We start from the raw sequence: 24,352 nt of genomic DNA, 5'->3' as shown, positions 1-24,352 counted from the left end.
GCACAACAGAGAGCTGGCCCAGTGAAGAACCCTACACAGCCACTGTGTTTAAGGGACATGCCCAAAGTGAGACGGAGGATCAAAGAGTTCATTAATATCCAAGAGCAGCAGGGTCACGCAGAGGACCAGTTCATCTTCTTCACATCAGAGACATGGGGGAGGTATGGGGGGGGGGGGGGGGCTGAAAGCTCCTTCTGAGAGACAAAGCCATGTGTGCTGCTCCCGTGACCTCGGCATCATCTTGGCTAAAAGCCTCATGTCTGTGGGTTTGGCAGGGTCCTGCAGATCAGTACACTGGAGCACTTCAGAAATGGATATAACTCATTCGGACTGTCGTCACTGGGGGGTTGGACACAGTAGTCAGTGGTTGTGAAGGTTTTAATTGGCAAGCTGCATGGGGAATAAGCAAAAAAAAAAAAGTGTCAGTGTAGGCATGAGGCTAAACATGTGGTCTGAACACAATGCATGCTAAATATGTGTTCTCATCGCACATGGGCAACAGACTTTCCGATTGGTTAATCAGATTGGTTGAGCATTTCCCTAGTAAGCATACTACTAGACCTGGGTTGCATATATATTAGAAACTAATTTAATAGCTATCAATGTGTAATGAGAAAACCATTATAGAGCAGCTAAAGCTGGAAAGAGACCCAACTGGGATGAGCTATAGAAGCTCACACCTAATAATCTTCCACTTCTGCATCTGTTTGTCTCCATTTGGTGTTTTCTGTCTCTCTGTTTCTTTTATGCTCATGTTTACACAATTTCTGACCTCCAGTGAGAAGCTTGTGTTTCGGGTACAGCAGCTGAGCAACCGTGGGACTCACTGACCGTGGGACTGGTTGTCCGCAGGACTCGCTGACCACACTGCTGGCCGGTGAGGTCACTCTGGCTCTGCATGGCTGTCTGTGACAGACACAATGAAGAAAGCTCCATCCACACCCCCACAGTCCTCCACCCGTGTCAATGTTAGTCTTCTCTTCAGGCCAAAAAATTAGCATGACATTTCAGACACGCTGCTCACAGCTCTCTGGTGCCGGGCCCAGCCATATTAGTTTTTCATATGTTACTGCACTTTCAAGTTCACCCTTATGCCTGTACTCTACTCTAGATCAGAAAGGGAGGAGAGGCGAGTGATATTTTTGGTGCCCTTTCTGCCAGTGGTGTACATTTCATTTCAACTTTGGCAGGGCCACCACAAACACCACCCAACCTTACACATTACATGAACAGTGTGAGCAGGAATTATAGGGGACAACATGTCCCCACCCCCTCCATCCTCCCAACAAAAACTGCACCTATGCTTTCTGCAGACACATCACTTTTCTGACGTGAAAACACTCTGTGTTGTGTCAGCGTCATGCTACAGCTCACCAAAATAGACAATTCAAAGGAAGACAGGGTGACACTTTATGTTACACTTTTATTAGGTAATCCTAAATGTGATTTTGTCTCTTCACATTTTGAAGACTTACAGGAGTCTGAGAGGTCAGGAGAGAGAGGGAGATTTACTGTCCACTCTACATTGATGTTAATCCCCACAATTATTTAATTGGTCCATTTATTTTCCATATCACTGCCTTCATTTCTCATCCAGCTCAGTTCTTCCATGCCAGGGAGGCAGCCACTTTATTCACACACACATGAACACACACATGCATATCACAAGAGCAACTTCAGTGTGACAGCCGTGTCTTCATGTTTATAAGCAACCTTATCATCAGTTTCCACACACGATAAACTGATCCTCACACACTCCCTGCCAGCTCACGCATGAAAGATAGGAAGGCATAAGGGGGGGGGGGGGGGGGGGGGGGGGGCAGACTTCAGCACCACGGACAGCGTTTCAAATGCATCCCGTCATGCCCTTAAAACCCTGCTCATCCTCTCTTCTTAGACAGGTTGACCCTGCGACAGGCTCAAACCCCAGCAGGGGAAAAGCTACCCACAGTCCGTTCCACACACAGGAGTGCAGTGAGCTACAGGGGTCCACAGCCGTCCCATCTACAGGGTCGGTTTGCATTAGGCAGTTGTGGGCATGAAGAAAGTTGGAACTGACCATGGTGGAGGGTGTGCTGGCTCAGAAATAAACAGCAAGACTCAGAACATTGTATAAGTGGTGTGTATGTGTGTGTGTATGTGTGTGTGTGATTGAGCTCGAGACAGAGCAGGAGAGAGAGATAGAGGGAGTGTGAGAGAGAGTGACTCAGTGAAGTGTTAAAGGGTAAAGGAATACACACAAAGATTGTGGCACACGCAGCCGCACACAACCACAATGCAGACCACAGGAATCTTGCTATCACTCAGAATAAATTCTTTGAAGAAAGTCCTTAGCTGGGACACGTTCCTGTAGTTTTAGGGGGCGACTTACAGCTGTTAAAACATTTAATACTGTATGAGGTTTCCTCTTGTTTAAATAGGTTTCTATATTTTGTTTCTTAGGTATGCATTTTGGTTTTTGTGTCTTCTTTTTTTTCATTATGGTGAGAAATCTTGTTATTTGTTAATCAGGTAAATTATTTTATTATCCTAATTTTTTTATTATCATAGGTCGACCACATCTTAAGTTTGGTCTGTGTGTCTGGTGCACACAGAGGCAAGACATACACCTGATTAGCACTGACACAAGTCTGCAGTAAGCATCAGTGTCTATTTGGTTACATGAGATCTTACCTTCTTTGGATGTTTGGTGCATATAATATCAAAGTATTTTCATTTGTATGTAATATATATATATATATATATATATATATATATATATATATATGTCAGAGATTATATGAGATTATATAAATAGTGAATTTTTCTCCCCAGCTGCATAACACCTGTTGAGGTCATGATGAAGTCACAGCGCTTCCCAGAACCTTGGCAGAGTGTGTGGTGCCTGTGTTTTCTCTCCTCAGTAGAGCTGCTCATCTGTTTTACAGTGAGGGAGGGATGTAACAGAAAGCGTAATCTAATGTTGTTCATAGCTTCCTCTTCCTTTTCCTCTCTCTCTCTCTCTCTCTCTCTCTCTCTCTCTCTCTCTCTCTCTCTCTCTCATTTTGTCATTTTGTCGGGCTCAATCTGCACTAGACTCCTGCCCAGTGGCTGGGCCCAGATACAGGGCTGCCTCCCCGCTCCACCATGAAACCACCGAACTTCCCAGTGCAACCGCACAGTAGCTCGGTGTCTCGGTGCCTGTTGCTATGGCAACCAGCAGCTAACCATGTGCCCTTGGGCGCTCTGCCCATACACACAAATCATCTAAAGTAAAAAATGGAATAAAATACCAGAAGACAAACACACTGATGTTCCGGTTCAGTAGTTTCTGTGTGAAACAAACATTCTGGATCACTGAGTGTTTTATTTGTTGCAGTTTATGGTGCGTGTCTGTGTGTGTGTGTGTGTGTGTGTGTGTGTGTGTGTGTGTGTGTGTGTGTGTGTGTGTGTGTGTGTGTGTGTTCCAGAGAAGGTCCCCAATTAACACGCTTCATTACGCTCTTGACAGATTCCATATCTCGCCTCATGTAGGTTTAGGGGGCAATCGAAGGACAATGTGAGTTTTTCTCCACGCACTCAGTGTTGGATTTGGAGTAGGAGACACCCACCCTCCACCCTGCCTCAACTCCAGCACCACGCAGCCTCCATCTAGGTTCCATTCATGGCTCCTGCCTAGCACAAGCCTCCACCGACCATCCACCATAGCTTCCCTTTCCTTCTTACGCACAGCCGTGCAGCAGTCCTCAGAGGTCCAGCTACACACAGAGCTAAGAGAACACATATCTGCAGCCCTGGAGGGACGTCTGAGCGTAGCCATAACCAAAACCATCAGCTCTGATCTAGAAATGTTCCTTCTCAGAGATAAGGAGGTTTTACTGTCTATGAGTCGATCAGCTTGGCAATCTCATGTATTAACTAAAAAAATCAACAAAAAGCATATGAGATGCATTTATTCCTCTCCACATCCTTTATTCAAAGGATTAAAATGTAAACAGAAAGCTAAATTTAAATCAATCTGTGTTAAAGGCTGAAGTGAGACATAGATTATTGTGTTTGAACAAGGCTACTGTTTATGTAAATGAGATTCCAGGAAGAACAGGACCACCACAAACATGTGTGGCATCATGTGGGACGTTTTAATTCAATTGCCTGATAAACGTTTCACAAGTACATCAGGACCTGTACACAGGTCAAAGCTTGTCAGTGGAAGATCATCAAAAGGTACAGTTCATATGGCAGTGTTTATCTGTACAAGACCAACCAACAATGTCACCATCGCCATCATTATCATCATCATCATCATCATCATCATCATCATCATCATCATCATCATCATCATCATCATCATCGTCCTCACCATCATCATTTTAATCACAGACATTCTTCTCACAGCTGGCCCGGAAGTCAAAAATAAACATTGGAAGCCTTTAAATATAGTGTATGAATATATATGTATGTATATATGCATATATAATGCATTTTCAACATGCAAGATAATAATTGCTCTTAGTTTTCTGCAGACATTAAATAGCTCAAAAAAAGTATTTAATTGATCCAATTGGTAAAAAATGATTTTTTAAGGTTAAATCAAAAGATAAACATGGCCTTCTTTTTTTCACAGCTAAATATCAATAGGAAATACTGCTATAATACAGTGTAATCATTTTCCAGTTAGTTCTCTCTCTCTCTCTCTCTAAATCTCTTTACATTAGTGAGTATAGAACTGTTCTCTTTGATGCCTGAGGTCTGGAACACCGGAATGCAGAGAAGACGAGTGCAGCAAGGAGGAAGAGTTCAGGAAGAGAGCAAACGAGGACGATCACAAGTACACAGACCAGTAAATGATGTTGAAGAAGAGGAAGGAGAAAGGAAAGATGGCGCGTGAGTAGAGGTCGATGCGTTTGGCCGCAGACGGGATCACGGGTTTAGAGGGAACCGGCTTCTTGCCGTTCTTGGCCTGTGACTTGCCCGGGACGCTGCCCACCTCGATGGGCTTGCCGTAGCAGTCAAAGTTAGAGAGCTCAAAATCCCGCGGCAGGGAGCCCACGATGCTGAAATCGTTCGAGCGCAAGTCCGACTTAGAGGTGCACACCTTCTTACACCTGGTCTCTGCCACCTGGGGGTAGGGGTGGGGTGGGGCGAGAGAAAAAAGACCAAAGAACAAAGTTAAAAAACTGTATTTCAGTGTTGTAAGTAGGGGTAATAAGTCAAGCCCTGGCTGATGGTGTTTACAAACAGCCTCACTGTCTATCCGTTCTCCACACTCTTCCCTCGCTTCACTACCTGGCATCCCTCTCTCTCTTTCTCTCTCTCCCTCTCTCACACACACTCTCATTGTCTCCCTTTCTCTGTCACTCTCCCTCTCACTCCTTCTCTCTCTCTACATCATCTCCTTTCATTTTTACCTTAAACAGTACCACCGTCACGCCTCCCCAATTTAGTCATAAGCCAACTGCCATCACCACAGTGTAAGTGCTTTAAGTAGGCAGGTGCAGGCCAGACCATGCAGTACTAACAAGCCCCTTGGAGAGCTCCCAGCACTGCCATAACCACGGTGACCTCTCGCTGTCCAACGGTCCGCTTCGTCAGAGAAGGGAGGCTCCCTGCTGTCCGGCAACAGCCTCACGCAATCACCATGGCAAAGCTCAAAGGTGAATGTGAGCTGTAGGGTAGAGAGCCAAGCCATGCGATTGGACCATGCCCACCAAGCCATGCAGTTAAGTAGGGCACCGTTAGACTTTCTCTCTCTTTCTGTTTTGTATCAATTTTATTTGTAAAGCACTTTGAATTGCCTTGTGTATGCTACATACATCAACGTTCATTGTCTTCTTTTTATTCTTATTCTCACTCACATTCTTCTCCCCTTATTTCTTTATATCTCCTTTTGTCTCATCTTCCTCTCTGCCCAACTCTTTCTCCTTCTCACTCTTTCCCTTACTTATAGCGCGCAGAGGCGTACGCACACACAGGCACAGAGACGCCCAGACACTCAAGCGGGCTGACCCAACAGTTTGAAAATGACAAAGATTAAAGGTGAGTGTGGAGAAGTTAAACATCACATCAACTGCATTTGACAGCTGGAAGCCTACAGTGTGTTTCATAACATACACTTCTTTTTTTCAGGAAGGAAATATCCATTTGGCTTGCAAAATACGGAGAAAATGTGTCTGTTCTAATTTATGACATCTACAATTACAGTGCCACACCACTTCAACAGAGACTGTCTGGAGGCACCCTAGAAAATTACTGTGGGCTTAGAAAATTCTCAGAAAGAAAGACAAAGTAAAAGTACTTGCTATATTACAAACCACCCAGTTTGGGTTCCATGGCATTTCAATGAGGTTCATCTGAGGGTTGGCAAATGGGGCATTTCTGGAGTTTAAATTCAATTTCTGAAAACAGCTGCCAGGGCGTCGCCCTCATGGTATATTTATCTGCAAGGGAGAGTTTGAGCTTGGAGCCTGACACCCCCCGGGACCATCGTCTGGGCTTAACCAACGGCTGAGAACAGACGCCCAGCGGTGACATTGCTCAGCTCATTTCTCCTGCCCGCCATCTCGTGTTGCTACTCTGTGCGCCATTTCTGCTGCCATTGCTCCTGTGCTTCCCCACACAGAACGCACCGCCACGCATCATCCTCAGCACGTTGCTCCAGGTCACGGCGCAGATTAACACACTGGGAGAACCAAGTTGGTCGTGCCTCTCTGGACTCATGAGGACTGCTGAGCACTGAACACTGACACTCCACAACTTGGCTATGCGGAGTTTGTGTAGGCAGATGTGGATCGCTGCAAATGTGTAGGAAGATGTGGATGCTTTACTTTTGACAGCACAAACCAAGACAGAGTAAGAAACACAGCTTTGGATGGTGTTTTATCTCCATCTCCAGAGATGACCAGAACAAGAGGTCTTTAGCCATGTCAGAGTGTTTTGATCTGTTTGGGATCTATGGTCACTTCCCAACATTTCTTGAGTTCAATGAAATACCAGGCAACAGGGGTTAAATTCTAACACCAGAGGAAGCTCAGTCATTCTCATCTCAAGGGCATTTTAGCAGCAATCCCAGCACTGGAACTGTTACCAGATGCCCTCATTCTCTTAGGCAGAGACATTCTTAGATTTCATAAAGTAAGGAGACTTCCCATTGCTCCCTTTGCAAAGAAGGTAGATCTTGTTTGTGTTCTGGTGGGCGTGAACAGACTGCTCTGCACAACTTCAAAACAAATGTGCCATCTTGAATCTCATTCTTCCGAAGGCTGCAGACCTTATTGCTATAAGGTCAAACATATAGCAATACACTTGGGTTCACTGTCTTCAAATCAATGCCAGATTACAATAAAATCACTCTTTCTATTGAAGATTAGGTCTTTTAAAATCTTATGAAGAACTCTATCAAGACTACTCCAACAGCTAAGTGACACCTCTTCCTTTCAGGAGTCCCAGGAGATCTCATCTCAACAGCAGAGAATAAGCCCTAAGCCAACTTTCTTTTCTTTGAAACATCTTCGAGAGAAAGCCTAAGAAGAAAAAGCATTTCTTTACTTTCATGCAGAGTGATCACAATGAGTCACAACCCCCGACACTTCCAAAGTTTAGAGTCTGTAATCCCAGACAGTCCCAGACAACCAAATCGGAGTTTGACTCTAGTGCACCAAAACAATGAAATCTCACTCAACTACATCCTCCTCACCTGGGCCAGACATGAATAATAGTTTTGTAGGTGTTCTCAGATGCTTTAGAAAATAACTTGTTGCAGTGATTGTCGACATACAGCAAATGTTACATCGTTTCATTGTGAGGAAAGATCACAGAGACTATTTATGCTTCCATGACTTACACACCATGAAAACACCACCAAAGGCATCATGGAATTTAGGACAAATGTCCACATGTTTGGAAACAACCCCTCTCTAGCAGTTAGCTATCTACACACTGAGAAGAGTGGTCAAACAGGGCAACCGGCGATACTTTATAGAGTTTTATGTGGATGATGGACTTATTTCACTGCAAACAGAAGGGGAGGTCATAGACTTGTTTAAGACAAGGTAAGCATGCCTCCTTAGTCAAATTGGACTTTACATACAATGCCTATGAGAAAGACATCAAGGACTAAGACCTTGATGGAGAAGTTACTGGCACACAGCGAAACCTTGATTTAATCTGGGCAGTAGCAGCTGATTCGGTCACTTTACAAGTATCAGTCATTAATCAGTTATTAAGCCTTTTAAACACCATGGGATCCACTATCCACTATTATCGCCTGGACCCCTTAAGTCTTGCAGCTCTTACAGGGATCTTTTTTACTATTTAAATGCTCTACAAAGGTCAGAGACTGGGATGTGTCCTTTGCCTTAAGAGAAATGAGTGAGTGGGAACCATGGAAAGACTCTCTGCGAGACCTCCAGCAGGTCCATATTCTCTGCATATAAACAGCAAGTTCACAAAGCAAAGAAGAGAGAAAGAAATCTGTCTTCTCACGAAGGCATATGCATTTCCATATCCGAACACCACAGTTCATGAGATAAGAGATCCACTCCAAGTTACATGCTACCATACCAGCAAAGTTGAGCTTGGACACATATACGAATCTAAACCTACTGTACATAAAGGAATTCAGAGAATCTGCCAGTCTACACGACCAGAGCAGTGGCATTATGTGCCTACTGAACACAGTCCTGCTGATCACACATCGAGGTATGCCATATTGGCAAGACCATTCGGTTCACAAGACCATTCTTCCTTGACAAACCTCACAATGCTAACAGCACAACACGAGATAAGTGTATTGTGAAAGCTAGATGACCCTGACTCATAAGAGATTCATCAACAAGTGACAAGTTATGCCACCTGCATGAAAAAATTGCTCTCATAGGTCTGAAAGTCTCTTTTCCTGGAATGTATTACAAAGAGCAATCGCTACCATCATCCATGTGGCTCATTTCTTCAGGTTGGCTGTTTTTACTACTCCAAACCCCATGCTGATAGAGAGCTGTTTCTGGCCAATAACAGTTGTTGGTAGCATGCAGAGATCAGCCTTTCTCAAATACTACAACACTCTCTCCAAACATGCTTCATTACAGAATACAAAGCCCCTTGCAAAGCTGAATTCTGTCATAAATTAGAAAGGTTTGATTTGAGTCAGTGGCAGATTGAAACATGCAGAATTGGGAGTCTGGTGAGAAGAGTCCGCTCATCTGCCTGGAAACACCACATTTCCAGACTATGTATAGACCAACATCTTGAAAGAGTGGATCATCAAAGTTAAACATTCACAGAAGCAGCTGTTCCAGCTGCGAAGTTTTAACTGATTTGTGGTAAGAGATGCATAAACAATCTCCTGCATCCATGCATCACACGCCAGAAGCTTTGAGGGAAAATGGAAATCCAGGAGCTGTGAGATTTACCACTGGAATGACTGAGCACACTGCTACCATTCACAGTTTAGATGTCTCTGGACCCTGGACTGTAACAGCATGTTGCACAAGAGGAAGCAGGGCTTTCAGAGAGTGCTGTGCATTGCTTTTTACCGGCATGAGCACTAGTGCTGTTCACAATGAGGTCATGGAACCCATGGACACTTCTATTTGCATCAACGCACTGAGGGTTTTTTCTGACATTACAAGAGCTACTAAGCAGTTACCCTGCAGATGAAATTTTATTGCGAGCTTGTAATGAACTCATGTTTGCCAACGTAGCAAAAGAGTAGAAGACATGTCAACAGTCAAGGTTACACATGAACCACCACACTCTTCACATGTCGGAGGCACATCAGAGCGCATGACTGGTGTGGCACACAGGATCTCGGATCATGTGTTGATACTACCGATTGTCCTAGCCTCACTCATGAAGTTCTGTGCACATTTATGGCAGATGAATCAGCCACAATCAATTCAAGACCCCTTGTTCCTGCAGACACACGGCTGATACTTACCCCTGCTATGATACACATCCAGAGAGCAAGCGTTCCTTCACCACTTGGGAAATCTACAGAAGGGGCTCTGTACAGATAACAATGGCTGATCTTGGCAAACCAGTTTTGGAGCCATCATAGATGCCAAAAGTTGACACCAAACCCCCAAATGGGTGACCTTGACTGTAAAGAATCATAGGCAAATGGCCCTAGTCACCAGTGTCTCCTCAACTGATAATAGATAGGTTTGAAAAATTGAATTGAAAGTGATCATGAGATCATGCAAAAAATTCTTCAGACGTGTATCTGAAATGATGCTATTCATGAAAAAGGAGGTCTGACATTTACTTTAATAGTTATATGTGGCATCTTGCTAGTTACCAAGAAAACAGTGTCCTGGCTTTAGCTTATGAGAATATTTGATATCCCCTCTGACCCGTAAAACAGGGAGTCTAATCACAATGTTGACATTCTAAGTGAATCTTCTATGATAATCATTGTTTATGCCTTTGCAAGCTGCATTTGTGTTTATAGTGATGTAGCTTATTTAGAAGAATATTATTAAGCATTGCATATTTAATGATTCCTTTTATTATGATTAATCTTATTTTTTGCAGAAAGGGCCATTAAATAGGCTGTGTTTCTACTGTCAGCCCTGTCTGTATTCCCCACTTCCTAAGCTCATGAGGAGAGCTTAGAACTGTTTAATATTGAATTTGTGGTTTAATCAGTTCAGTGAACATATAGTGTTGAAACGTCCATTTAAATATACAGAATCTTTTAACCCTTATGATTTTTGTTTCTTAATAGTTTCACTCTTATTTACAAAGTGTGTGAACATGCAGCATATTAAGGCACTGGAGGTTGGAGGCTATATCCTGACTCCCATGTCCCTTGTATTTGTTTGAATGGAGTTTTGTTTGCTGTTGGAAATAGTATGCACTGGGTCACATAATATGCAGCACAGAGTGGTCTATCCTACAGAGTCATTTACATTTATGGCATTTAGCTGATGCTTTCATCCAAAACACAGCTTACAATTGTAATGAGTACAACTTGAGCGTTAAGGGCATTGCTCAGGGGCCTAACAGTGGTAACTTGGCAGTGGTGGAGCTTGAACTGGCAACCTTCCACTTACAAGTCAAGTACCTTAACCACTGAGCTACCACTGCCCTGACATGTTACTGACATGCAATAGGGGTCTATCCTGCAGGGTACTGACATGCCGTGGAGGTCTAACCTGCAGGGTACTGACATGCCGTGGAGGTCTAACCTGCAGGGTACTGACATGCCGTGGAGGTCTAACCTGCAGGGTACTGACATGCCGTGGAGGTCTAACCTGCAGGGTACTGACATGCAGTGGAGGTCTAACCTGCAGGGTACTGACATGCAGTGGGGTTCCTCCAGTCCCATTCAAGCTGTTGATCTTGGCTGGCGTCCTGCCCTCTGCCTTCTCTCTGCTGGCCAGTCTCGCCTTCTCCGCCTCCACACGCTTGGGGTTGTTGAGCATCACCTGCACGACGGCGTACTCCACCAGGGAGGCGAAGCCGAACAGCAGGCAGGCAATGAGCCAGATGTCGATGGCCTTCACGTATGAGACCTTGGGAAGCTCTGAGGCCAGAGATGTGCACTCAGACGAAAGCGACAGCACAGACAGTATACCTGCAGGACAGCGTGGGAAAGTGTGGAACAGTGAGGGGCAGGGCAGGAACAAGACATTAGGTTCACTGCTTTTAACGTAACTGCACTTAGAACAGGATAAACAAGCAATGTAACCTACATAAGAGTATACTATATATGCAAACCTTTCCTACCAAAATAATAAATATATACATCTAAAATAATTATTAATGGTGTATAGTTAGTGAGATACTAGTCAATCTTATAAAGTAAATGTCAGAATATATCGTGATATACTGTAGGCCACCTATTTATCCCCACTAACCTAGTGTCACTTCGACAGAAAGGTTTTGTGCTCTACAATCTGAGCTTTTATACTAAAAACAAGACACACAGACCCAAACACACACATACACACACACACACACACACAGAAATGACTAACCTTTGAGAGCATGGGGTTAAGACCACACAGTGGTATTATGGGATGGTCAGCAGGGGAAACCCTGGCTGGTACAACATATAATGACACCAACAGGAGGCACACAAAATGGTGGCTTCAAAATGGAGGTGATAGAATGGTTCTGGTAATAGATGTTGTCCACGGTGATATCACACAGAAAGACAACCTGCTGTGATTCACACACACACACACACACACACACACACACACGCACACACACACACACAAACAAATGCACAGAAGGTTTTACAGGCAATGTGTGACATAATCACATTGAACTCAGTAAACTAGAAGCAACTCTTCTTCCCCGATTATTCACACTCAGCAGTGACAAAGATGGTATGCAAACATGACGCGTGTTTTCGGAAGCACCACGAAGGAAGCGGAACGCAGCCGCCTGAGATACAGGTGAGTTGCAGCTGCAGTGGTGGCATGGGGCTGAGGGTTTAAGACAGTACCCAGAGGGACGCGGGCGGCACTGGCATCAGGGTTGATCCAGAAGGAGAGCCAGGACAGCACCACAATAAGCAGGGTGGGGGCGTACACGCCCATCATGTAGAAGCCCACCTGCCTCCTCAGAGTGAAGATCACCTCCACACAGGTGTAGTATCCTGAGAAACACCACCTGGTCTTTCAGATAAATGTCCAATAACTTGAGAACCATTTCTACAAAACATTTGTCTAATAAAAAAAATTATATTTCAGATTTCTTTATGCCATAGAGCAATATACAGAACATTGACAACAGAATGGCTATAGGCACAAAAAACCTTTTAATCTGAAACCTCTTTTTTTCTGTCTAGGCTATTTGCGAGAATGTACACACACACACAGGAGTGCACATACACACGCAAGCACACACTCATGTACACACACTCACATACACACAAAAACAGAGCCTATTATTATTACATTACATGCTACATACCCCTGCCCATCTTCCCGTCATATGTTTTCGCTTTTCACTACTGATAGATAAGGGTAATATAAGAGGAAATATGCCTGGCCTCAGTCACCCTTCTTCATCTATGATTGCCTGGAAGATCTAGCACCCAATCGCTCCAGCCGCATCCCACTGTCATTGGTGTAAAGTCCATAGCCGCCTGCGTTCAAACTCACTGGGACACACGGGCTTTACTATTCATGCTGTACTAGCTCCTCTTACAGCTGTTCACTACTCGTGTTCCCTTCTTACCTGTGCCTGCATAGAATTTGGTGCAGTTGCCATATTCAATATCCTCCTGTCTGATGTCAAACTGAGGCAGGGCAATCTCATCCATCTGCACAGGATCTCCAGACTGCCACATAAACTGCAGGTCATCTGTGGTGTAGCCGACTACAAGCACACACGCACACGCACACACACATGCATGCACACACACACACACACACACACACACACACACAGAGTTACCACCTACAACACTGTGAACTGCTAAGATCAATTCATATAAACCATGGTGTTGCCAGGGTGCTGATGTTGAAGGTTGACAATGAAGGTTGCTAAGTTGCTAATCTGTTTGGATCATAGTAAACGGAAGCATTATGCAGGTGGAAGCAGACAAATCCCCAAAAAATCCCTACAATACTTTACAATACTTCATGTTTTGCTGACGGTTACATACAGCTCTCCAACTGCATCTTGCATCTCTGGGTGTCCATGGGGAAGAGAGTCAGGTCCAGTGGACAGGAGAGAGTCACTGACAACCTGCAGACACAGCCGGCAGGTACAGGCACACCTGGTTATTTCCTCCACACAGGAAGAAACACCTTGGGATCAACTTTTCAAAGACTAAAATTTCATCATGAAATTAACTCACAGTGAAAAATTCAGAAGGAAAAGAAAAGGAATCCACATTAGCATTTAGCAATTTTAGTACTTTGTCTAAGTAACAGAAAGAGTATAATTTGAGTATTGTACAGTGGCTGAGTCAAACACTTTCAGAAGACCAAAATGGCACTGGTGACACTATAGGCTTCACCTACACATGGGGGTCTAAGGAGACCCTGTAAACGGAATGTGCTCCTGATCACCACATTAACTCCCTCTACTTTAAAGCTCTCAAAAAAATTGGTCTGATTTCAGACTGCACAGACAAAAAAAAAAAAATCTCTTGCAACTGCACGATAAATTCTTAATGTATTCCTCCTGCACCGTATGGCATGTTTATTTAAAGCTGCACATTTGCACATGAAAGCCTTTTGGTTTCCTCCTGTCATACGACAAGCACAGTCACTAACGCAGCAAGCCAATCCTTTCAGAGTCCCAAGCCACCAGAAAAGAAACCGCAGGAGTGGGGAATAAAGACACGTGACAGCGGACACGTGACCCAAAAAGACAATCAGAAATAGACATTTCTGTGTGTGATTTTTTTTTTTTTGCCTCAGCTAAACACGCTGATCTTCCAAGGAGTGCTGAACAGTCTGCATGCAAATATTTCCCAATTAAAAATGTATGAGACTCAGAGGCAGGACTTCAGATAAAGAGAAGCAATGTGTTAGCCTGCCTTACATATCAAAACCTACACCCTGTCCTCTAGACAGGATTGCAAATGAAAATCCAGCCTCAAAAATCTGTTTTTAAATCATTCCTGTCAAAAATATATATGCATGAGCTAGTATTTTGTGTTTGTATAGTATGTATATTTTTCCATATGATGGTCAATTAAAGATTAATAAGTTAATATATTTAAATTACTTTATGTTTTCTGCTTTTTATACACATCTTAACAGGTGAAGGGAGAAAAGAAATATTTCTTTAAAAACAATTTAAAAAGATGAAATAAAAATGCATTAAATGAAAATGTTTCTTGTTTCATGCATTTATATTTATGGCATTTATTGGACGCTCTTATCCAGAACAGGTCACAAAATTATTTGTTGTCTACTCAAACTATCCTTAGCCAGCACAAATAGGTTAGAGTCCAAAAAATACCATTAACTGAGACACTGCCAAAACCATGTGTCAGTGCTGAAACCTAGAATATTTATAGTATAACCTAGAATATAATGTAGTATTACTGTCTTTTTCTATTGTTGTCATGGAAACATGTCCCAGACCATGACATTACTGGACTCATAGAAGATGACTACGGGGAAAGATGGAACTGGAGAGAGAACGAGAGAGAGAGAGAGAATGATAAGAAACAAACATGATGTGCATGTGTTTAGGAGAGATAGCTGAATGTGTCAAAATATCAGTTCACTGTGTTTATAACTGCTGCACTCGTACAGAAAAACAATCTAACTGTATCTTAAACCAAACCCATGTATATACATTTAATTGTATTTGTGTGTGTGTGTGTGTGTGTGTGTGTGTGTGTGTGCACGTGTGTGTGTGTGTGTGCGTGTGTATTTCTTTACCCCCTTTTTCCCTTTATTCATAGTTTCATCACTTGTAAAATTAATAATTTTGATTATTCTGTGAATTGTTTCTACAGTAGTTGTTAATTACGACTTATGCCTATAAAGCTATCTGAATCTGAATTTGAGGGAGTGAGTGAGAGTGAGAGAGCAGGAGAGAGAGGGAGAGAGGGAGAGATATAGAGAGGAAGAGAGAGAGCAAGAGCAAGGGAGAGAGCAGGAGAGAGGGAAAACGAGAGAGAAACGGAGCGAGAGAATAAAAAAAGTAGGAGAGAAGAGGTAAAGATTATAAAAGCAGTAACAGTGGAAGTGAGAGGAAAGGTCAGACAGGGTTCGTATTGGGGTGGTGGCAGGAAAGATAAACATTCCTGTCCTCTCTTAGTGAGTCTCTTTAGGACACTAATTCACCACCAAACACACACAGAGAGAGAGAGAGAGAGAGAGAAAGAGAGAAACCCAACATCCTGGAACAGTGCCAGCAGGCTCAGAGGAGACCACCCTGCTCACACTGGAATCCAGCTTACATGAAACAGCACAACTGTAACAAGCCCTACTCAGACATGACAGAGTAAACTGAGATGCTCTTAAACACATCCCATCCTTACTGGAGTTGCTCTGTGCATATGTTTAGATGATATCTGTATATTCTGCTGGTCCAATGAAAGACAGCCTCGGAGACCACACTGACGATTCATGTCAGGGTGACATTTTGGAGTGTGACTGCCTGCATTGGTTTCACTCTGCGTGCTGGATATTAGGGAGAATGCTGTAAATCGCATTAATAAAACATTAATAACGTGCAGTGTCTCCGAGCAGGTGATGAAGACCACAAGCTGAGGGGTGTGTGAATTGCAGAGAGGGATTCAGATTGTGTACTGAGTCATTAAGACAGTGCTGGTGGGAGTTCAGCTCATTCAGCACCGCATGCAGATGTAAGAGTGGTATGATAAATGAGAGAGAGAGAGAGAGAGAGAGAGAGGCAGCAGGTAAGACACTGCTTGGTCCACGGCAGCAGCTGAGAGGCCATTTGTGTGGGGATCTGACTACTGAGGCAGAGGTGTGATTGGGAAAGATGAGAACACATCTGGCTGTCCTCCTCAACAGATCACTCTTTAGAATTACAGGAATTTAAACGAAATTGTTGGAGGAAAGGCGGACTTAAAACACACACAAACAGCAGTTATACAGTGAGTAGTCGTGAACTGTTACAGCTAGGAGATCCAGCGCAGTTTACCTCATGCTGATCAGGACGTCGCCATTGCGGAAGATGAAGAGGAGGATGTTCTCCTGCGTGACATCGTGGAAGTTGGCGCTCTTCTCGTTGGCAAAGAACAGGTCGGGCTTCCACAGGCATTTGAACATCTTGGGGTCGACCGTCAACGAGTCGGACTTGAAGTCCTGCGGAAGACGCAGCCTCGGGTCGTTCCAGCGCTGCCTCAGGAAAATGTTCACACGATAGTCCTGCCCGTCAAACAGCGGAATTTAACGTTAGTGTAGGCCAGAAAGGGATGTATCTAACAAACAGACAAAAGCGGGAATAACGGACACGCACAAATGGTTGAGGTGTTTTTATTTTATTATCAACGCCAGCTGACAGTCTCGGTATTTGGGTAACGGGTTTGTGTAAGGCGACTGAGTGCCGAGCTCGGGTGTCTCTGGCGTTGCCGTGACAACCGGCGTTTCTCACGAGCTCGCGGAGACGGCGCGAGAACGGAGCCGCGAGGCTGCGCGTGCGCGACCGCGTGCGTGTTTGTATGATTCATATCGTCGTACCCCCCCTCCCCCCCCCCTTTTTTTTTTAAGTCGTAAAAACAAGGGTGAGCTGTAAGCGTTATGCACGTGAGGTAGCTGTGGTGATCCTGTTACATTTACAGCTCACAATTAGCCTGCTCCTCCTTGCCAAAACGCCCCATAAAGCACGACGACTTCAAACGAGCTTCATAACGAGCCGGCAGCCCTGTTCTCATTCAGCCCTTTAATGTGGGAGCGAATGGCCAATTTGTGTGTGTGTGTGTGTGTGTGTGTGTGTGTGTGAGAGAGAGAGAGACGCTGAGGCTGACCGCGGCCGGACTGACCCGCGCACTGGCACCTCATTTTCGGATTTACGACAGCTGCGAGTCACGCGAACCCTCCGGAACGTATCCCGAGCGTCAGCCGCCCGCCCCCGGCACCCACATGACTCACCACCGAGGATCGGGCCCTCTGATCTGCTTCCAGTGCAAATATTTTTCAGTGGAGGTAAGTGGAGATACCCCTTGCTGGTGCTCTTTTTTTCACGTGTCACTGCTTGTAAAGAGTCGTGGACGAACCTGGGTCGTGTGTCTAAGTCTTCTCTGTGTTAAAACACTTGGAAAATGCATGCTAAATCCAAATTAAAATGCACGTCATGTCTCCAGTTTTTCTGTCTGGCTTAGCTACCCATCAGACAAAGTAAAGTTCTATTTTTGAAACAAAACTAAATATGTAGGCTAAAGCATTTATATGGTGGTGTGGTTATGGTCAGGCCGTGAAGCTTAACACATTACAACTGCTCCATCCGATATCCAGCACCAATTCCACTCTCTTGTTTTCTAAGTTTCTAAGAAAAGACTAATATCACCCAGCTTGGAGGAGTGTTTATAAGTGAATATGGGTAAATGCTTCAGGCCATCAAAGTTGCTCCATCCAAGGTGGAAAAAGCCCATACACACCATCAAAATCCTCTATAAGTGTTGATGAACAACAGCTAAAACATTACATTTGGACTGAGCTGTGTCTCTTCCAATCAGGCCATGGCTATTCTAGAATATGATCACGCAGAATCGGATCTGACTTTTAGTTTCATCTGCCAACAAGCACACAGTGCCATAACACTGACGGATGTGGTGCCAAACCAGTGTGAAATAAGAAGCCATGACAAGCTGTTCCTGATCTTATGTGAAAACATAAATGCTTAAAGTGAGGAATCCTTAAGGACTTGATGTGCTTTCTGTTTTCCCAAAAGCATGCCAAAGTGACACTGTATTACGCACAAATGAACAAGAATAAATTGGCAAAGCAAGTGCATGTACCATTGTGGTTTCTTGAATGGACCCAAAGCTGTTGATGAATATGTTGACACGATCCTCCACTGGGATACCTGTTAAAAGGGGAAAAAGAAGTGGCTCCAATAGCTGTAATCTAGATTGGGCAAAATGCGTTCTTTCTTACAAAGAGTTACCGGCTGTGTTTAATATGCAGTCTATACCATGAAACTACTTTCCATTTCATATCCATGCTGCTATAGAAAAAAAAGTAGTACAGACGTTTGGTTCTACCCCCAAGATTACACTGTTGACTAATGGTTACCAGGAGCTTTCGTCTCGCACTGATATGTGAAGCAGATGCGGAACCCAGAGGGAGTGCTAACGTTCAGTCAAACTCCGGAGCTTAAACACGCAGACCACATCAAGGCCCAAGCAACACATATGTATGTTAAACCCCAGGGAACATGGAGGCAATATATAGGTCCTTTTAACTGCCTCCTTCATTATAGCTGGAGTTGTTTCCAAGCAAACCCTGTAAGAGAAGGCTAAGAGGGCTGTAAAGGTCTACTTCTGTTTGAATTGAAACCATGAAAAAGGTTGTTGAGTTCAGAACGGAAGAAAAATATCATATATGTAAAGTGGTTGGAAATAATAATAACAATAATAATAATAATAATAACAATAATAACAATAATAATAACAATAATAATAATAATAATAATAATTATTATTATTATTATTATTATTATTATTATTGTTCTTATTATAAATAAATACTTTTGGTAAATGCCCCAAAGGCCAAATTAAGCTCTCACCCTTGAAGTTGGGCCTGATTCGGGGGTCATAGCTAATCAGAAGGCGGTTTAGGATGTTACTTGTGGAGTTGGCGGGAACTCGTGCGAGGTCTTCTGATGATAACTGTCTGCAGGAAAGAAATAAAAAGGGTGAATCATGTATAAGTACAGTGGGATGAATTGTAGACTAGGCCAGTGTGAAGATGCCCAAGGCTGCTGGTGACACCAAGACCAGGCCAAACCCTGGGGAAAATCTACTGTGAACAATTTTACAGACCCAGATAGAAATATCTTGCATTTCAGCCAATGACTGTAGGCACGATGTAAATTTAATGAAGAAATTTTGTGTGTTCCAGTGTTCCAATAGATTATTTATGTACAGATATCTTCACTGGGGGAGGGGCACTTATGTGCCTTTAACGATGGGATAGCATGTTACAGAAACTTACAGGTACACCAGCTCAGGTACACAACTTCAGGTACCTGAAGTTGAACCACGATATCAGGGTTATGCTATTGTGATTATATGCTTGTCTTAATGCAGCCAGTTGGGAGGGTAATTTGCAATGAAAATCATCTATCATGGACACACTCGCGCACACAAACAGAATAAGTATGTCTAAGCTGTCAGGAGAGCCCCTTCTATATGAAGCAGTAGGAAATGCACACCACTTTAAGGGAGATGAAAGTGTTTGAGGGGTTTCATGCTTGACGCGCCTCTCTTCCTGCGATCAAAGTGAACTCCCAAGTGTTGCTGCCGTAAGCCTTCGCCAGCTAATCACTCCTTATTCCTCCCTCCACCGCAGGTCAGCGGAGTTCAGATGGGACCACAGTGTCAAGAGCGCCTACAGTCACACACCTCGGTTTAACTGCTCCTTACTGTTGCTTACAAAGTGAGCAACCAAAAGAAAGCACATGTGTGGCACATGTAAGCACATGGCTTGTTCAGTGCAAACAATGTTAAACATATTCCTCGATAAAGCGTTTTAAATATGACTGCAAAAACCCATATAATAATAATAATAATAATAATAATAATAATAATATTTTGTTTGTTGTCTAAGTTTTGAGAAAGGTGCTATAATAATAATAATGTTATTATTATTATTACTATTATTATTATTAAACTTCTCAAAACTTAGATAACAAAATACAACAATAATAATAATAATAATAATTATTATTATTATTATTATTATTATTATTATTATTATTGTTATTATTATTATTATTATTATTATAATCTCATTCCAAAATGTACTATCTGCAGTCTGCTTTAAGTTTTGAGTTTTGAGAAAGGTGTGATGAAAAACACTGACAAGTTCAAACCCACGGGCTAAAGGATGCCACGCCACTTGCTTTCCTCTGGTCTCAGCAGACATTACAAAACTCCAACCAGGCCAGAGCTTTGCCCCAGGCCCTGATAACCAATGCAGCCTGCTTTTGTTTCAAACCAACTGATTACATTTTCCGTAGCAAAAGAAAGCATAATCAGGTGACCATCCATTTAGATAAACAGTGTCAGTGTTTCTTTCAACAGGTGTGAACAGCAGAGGACTGTAGAGTTAGAGAACAGGGCAGAAATGGCGAGAAACAGGCAGTGGCAGTTCACTTACGAGGGGCAGTAGACTTGCTTCCCTTTCTTCTTGCCTTTCTTGGTGGATTTTTCTTTGCCGGACGCGGCCTCCATCCACAGACCAACGATGCAGAGCAGGAGCAACAGCTTGAGAAGCGGCCTCATCCCTCCGGATCTCATCCTGACCACCTGAGAGCAACGGCAGAAAGAGAACAGTGAAAGAAGACTGAAGAGATGGGCGGGGTCTGCTGTTAAAAGCCACACGCCACCTGTTGCAAAGGTTTCTTCTGTTTAGAACCAGTAGCAAACAGCAAATTGGTGTGGGGTTTCGAACACACAGCATACACAGCTGGGTCTTTCACTGCTCACAACCAGGCCTGGTTACGGTTACAGGTATGAAACCACTTGTGGTTCATCAGTGACTGCATCCAAGCAAGCTCTTCATCCCATCATCTACCATGTGCAACGGGGGACTTTGATGTTTTCCATTCTGCTGGTCCTTGAAATCACCGAATCCCCGAAATAGTCACTATTTTCACAAGCTCACAATAAATCTGTGACTGTGAATATGGGGATAATTCAGGTAAGGTGCTTACATGAGTTTGCAAGAAGTTATTTCTTCAGTAGCCTCATTCTGTTTAGTTGATAGGCAGGTTATGGAAAGTAAAACTGTCTGAGTAAGGCACATGCATGTACAGCTTCTGGACACTTCTGTGCAAACAGAATAAGGAGAGGGTATGAGGAGAAAGTGTAGATGACTGAGGGACATGATTGAGGGAGATGCTTTAACTTATCCTGCTGGTGAATTAATACACCTAAAACGCCTCAGCATGTACAGTAGCAACAGTGCCATAATGCGTTTGTCCAGCATGGAAACTCTAATATCTAATATTTCTCAAGGTGCTGCTTGGTTGTTTCCAGGTCAAACACACTGAGAAAATGATACATACATACTGTAGGTTGTAGTGGGTATGCTGTTGTAATTTGGACACATTTGACATGTAGGTCCTACTACAGTTACGGTATAGCTGATAGGATCAATTAATAATGGGAAAGCCATCCCATGGGCCATTGATATATGCTTTTGTTTTTCTTTTTCCTGTTTGATAAATCTAAAGCTAATTTACTGGTATTGCCAACCTCACCTCAGAGCACACTCTCCCCTCTCATACAATGCATATACTTTCAACTCTCAGAGGGCACCAGGACCACACTCTACCAATGGCCTCCTGTGTTTGGACCACACTGCAGTTCTCCCAAAGACTGTGGGTGGTTGCACTGAACTACTGATTACTATACACATCCTTTACATCATCCTCATAGAGAGAGGAAAAAAGAAGTATATAGAAATTATATTTTATGCCTAATGCATGTTCACTTCTTCAGTTAATTTTCATGGAATGCGGTTAATACATATTCCTTAAACCCCGTGGCCTCAGCTCAGGCAAAAGAAACAAATCATGAGCTTGATGAAGATGGGTGGATTGAGCAGCCCAGATATTGCTGTCCCACAGACACTTGGGGAGGGAGGGTATCCCAACCAAAGGGAAAGGAGCAACCGTGGGGATCAGAAGGAGAAATTCCCCTGTAAGGAGAAGGAGCCCCAGACACTCTGCCGTCTAAACTTTCCCAGCCTCCTTTTCTGGAGCCGTGCGCCTGTGCCAGGACATTGATCATCATCTTAGCAGAAATGGGCCAACATCCACGCTCTCTCCTCGTCTCTCTTAGCCCTACACACACACTCAGCTGGGCTGTTTAACAGCTTTCTCTCTTTCTCATTGAGTCTTCCCTGACTCAGCACTCTGAGGCAAATGCCTTTCCCTTATGTATACATCCACCCCTACTTTTTTGGCTGCCTGCCCTTAATGAGTCCTCTTACATTAACCTATAAGAACGTCAACACTTAAACATGGATAATTTACATTTTAATATTTTACATCCATGGATCACGCAACAAGTTACAGTTGCAACAGTGAAATATACAAGTTGCAGCTAAATAAGTTAGAAATGTGTCTAATAATATATGGTGTGTAAATGTAGGTCTTCTTCAACAGCCTGTAATATGCACAACTCTCTCTCATATATATATATATATATATATATATATATATATATATATACACACACACACACACACACACACACACACACATATATACATTATATATATATATATATATATATATATATATATATATATATATATATATATATATATATATAAAATGTATGTGTGTGTGTGTGTGTGTGTGTATATATATATATATATATATATATATATATATATATGATTATAGCCTCCGTGCTGTTTCTCACACTACCTGCTAATAGTCCCTAAAGCAAAGAGACAGATAGATATCCCTTACACACTAATTCTGTAACATATTGCTTTCATAGCTTTTAATAGACAGAAAATTTAGCACAAAAACAGGCTAAAAATGGGAAGTCAACAAATAAAATGAAGTGTTTGACTTTAGTTTAAAACTAAACAAACAAAACACTTAGTCGGTTTTGCAAAAAACAATTTCACTGCCAAACTGTAATTAGCAATGTCAGAAGCACTGACATGGGATATGTGTTCAGCGAGACGTCACGTCTATGGCAGCGCGAGAATTAGAAACGGCAGCCCGAAAACGGTTTATAAATATACAGAATGGCCAAACAACCTGTGGATGCGCTTAGCGTCGAGTTGGAGAAGTTGTCAAAAGGAAAAACAAATAGTAGAAATGCCCCCCGATGAGATGGAGGGAGCCGCGCACATAGCAACAGCATCCAGCCGCGTCCTCCATGAAGACGGAGAGGTTCGTGGAGATGCAGGGGAGAACACCATGGAATGACGGCGTAGGCGTGCGTCATGCGCCTGCCACATGTACCACACACACAAAAACGCAATGCAGTTGCACAGTCTCATATGTTTGCACTTACCATTTCGCTGTATTTTAATCGTCGTTATCGTACAGAAGCGACGCCTTCGTGCTGACAGTGCAAACAGTCGTTAATGTGCCTTCATGACCAATTGCGGTCGGTTTTGCGTTATAGTTTTCCTCGGCATTCGTTCCTTCAGAGAGCGCTTTTTTTTTCTTTTACATTTCGGCAGCAGGCAAAATTTATTAGCGGTTTTGTTTATCGCAAATGAATCTATATTTCCGCTGTCCTATTGCTTTGGCACAGGGCAACCAAGATGGAGTCTTGCGTGTGCACCTGTCATGCAACATGCGCAGTAGCGAACAAACAATTCATCAGCGCTTTTCCAGAAACGTTGCGGACGTCATGTAAGGCCACCACAAGATTATGCTATGTATAAACTATTTAGTGGTAGTATAATTATTATACATCGTCTATTAACGATTAATTTGGGGAAAGTATCTGGGATATTTATTAGGCTACAATAAAATACTGGAAAATTACACCCGCTGACATTAAACTCTACAACAGTGCCAGCAAAGAATCAAACAAAAACAACCAAAAACATATTTCTAATTAAACTGATTCTAAGATTTGAGGTTTTGTGCAACGCTATGATGAGATCTAATAATCTCCCTCGCTTGTGTTCCATGTGTATTCATAATAAGATTGCCATGCTTTTTTTTCTACACTTAGAGTGACTGGATACTGAGATATAAAATGTCTGCCAGCACA

At 43.1% G+C, this 24,352-nt stretch overlaps 1 protein-coding gene across 2 annotated transcripts; it reads right to left on the bottom strand.

Annotated features, from left to right (window-relative positions):
* Positions 1–4,095: 4,095 nt before the first annotated feature.
* On the bottom strand, positions 4,096–23,915 carry glrbb (glycine receptor, beta b). Of its 2 annotated transcripts, none has more exons than XM_027018207.2 (10): positions 23,639–23,915; positions 20,754–20,902; positions 19,159–19,265; positions 18,389–18,456; positions 16,573–16,799; positions 13,601–13,683; positions 13,171–13,311; positions 12,434–12,586; positions 11,265–11,554; positions 4,096–5,098 (listed from the first exon to the last, which is right to left on the bottom strand). In XM_027018207.2, the coding sequence occupies exons 1-10, from the start codon at positions 23,639–23,641 to the stop codon at positions 4,802–4,804; spliced, it is 1,518 nt and encodes a 505-aa protein (XP_026874008.1). In that variant the 5' UTR covers positions 23,642–23,915; the 3' UTR covers positions 4,096–4,801. The 2 variants fall into 2 exon arrangements, with proteins under 2 accessions (XP_026874008.1, XP_026874009.1); XM_027018208.2 differs by having other exon boundaries at positions 11,280–11,554.
* Between the last annotated feature and the right edge of the window lie 437 nt (positions 23,916–24,352).

This window comes from Electrophorus electricus, chromosome 12 (genome assembly GCF_013358815.1).
Source record: "Electrophorus electricus isolate fEleEle1 chromosome 12, fEleEle1.pri, whole genome shotgun sequence".
Taxonomy (NCBI): domain Eukaryota; kingdom Metazoa; phylum Chordata; class Actinopteri; order Gymnotiformes; family Gymnotidae; genus Electrophorus; species Electrophorus electricus.
Note: the sequence above shows the minus strand (reverse complement) of the source record. Positions and strands in the feature narration are given on the sequence as shown.

Bases quoted from the DNA above. Each gene is read 5' to 3' on its own strand.
- glrbb (XM_027018207.2), bottom strand. The intron at 13,312-13,600 runs GTATGTAACCGT...GTGTGCTTGTAG, and splicing joins CAAGATGCAGTTGGAGAGCT to TCGGCTACACCACAGATGAC. The intron at 5,099-11,264 runs GTTAGACCTCCA...CCCTACCCCCAG, and splicing joins TGCATGTCAGTACCCTGCAG to GTGGCAGAGACCAGGTGTAA.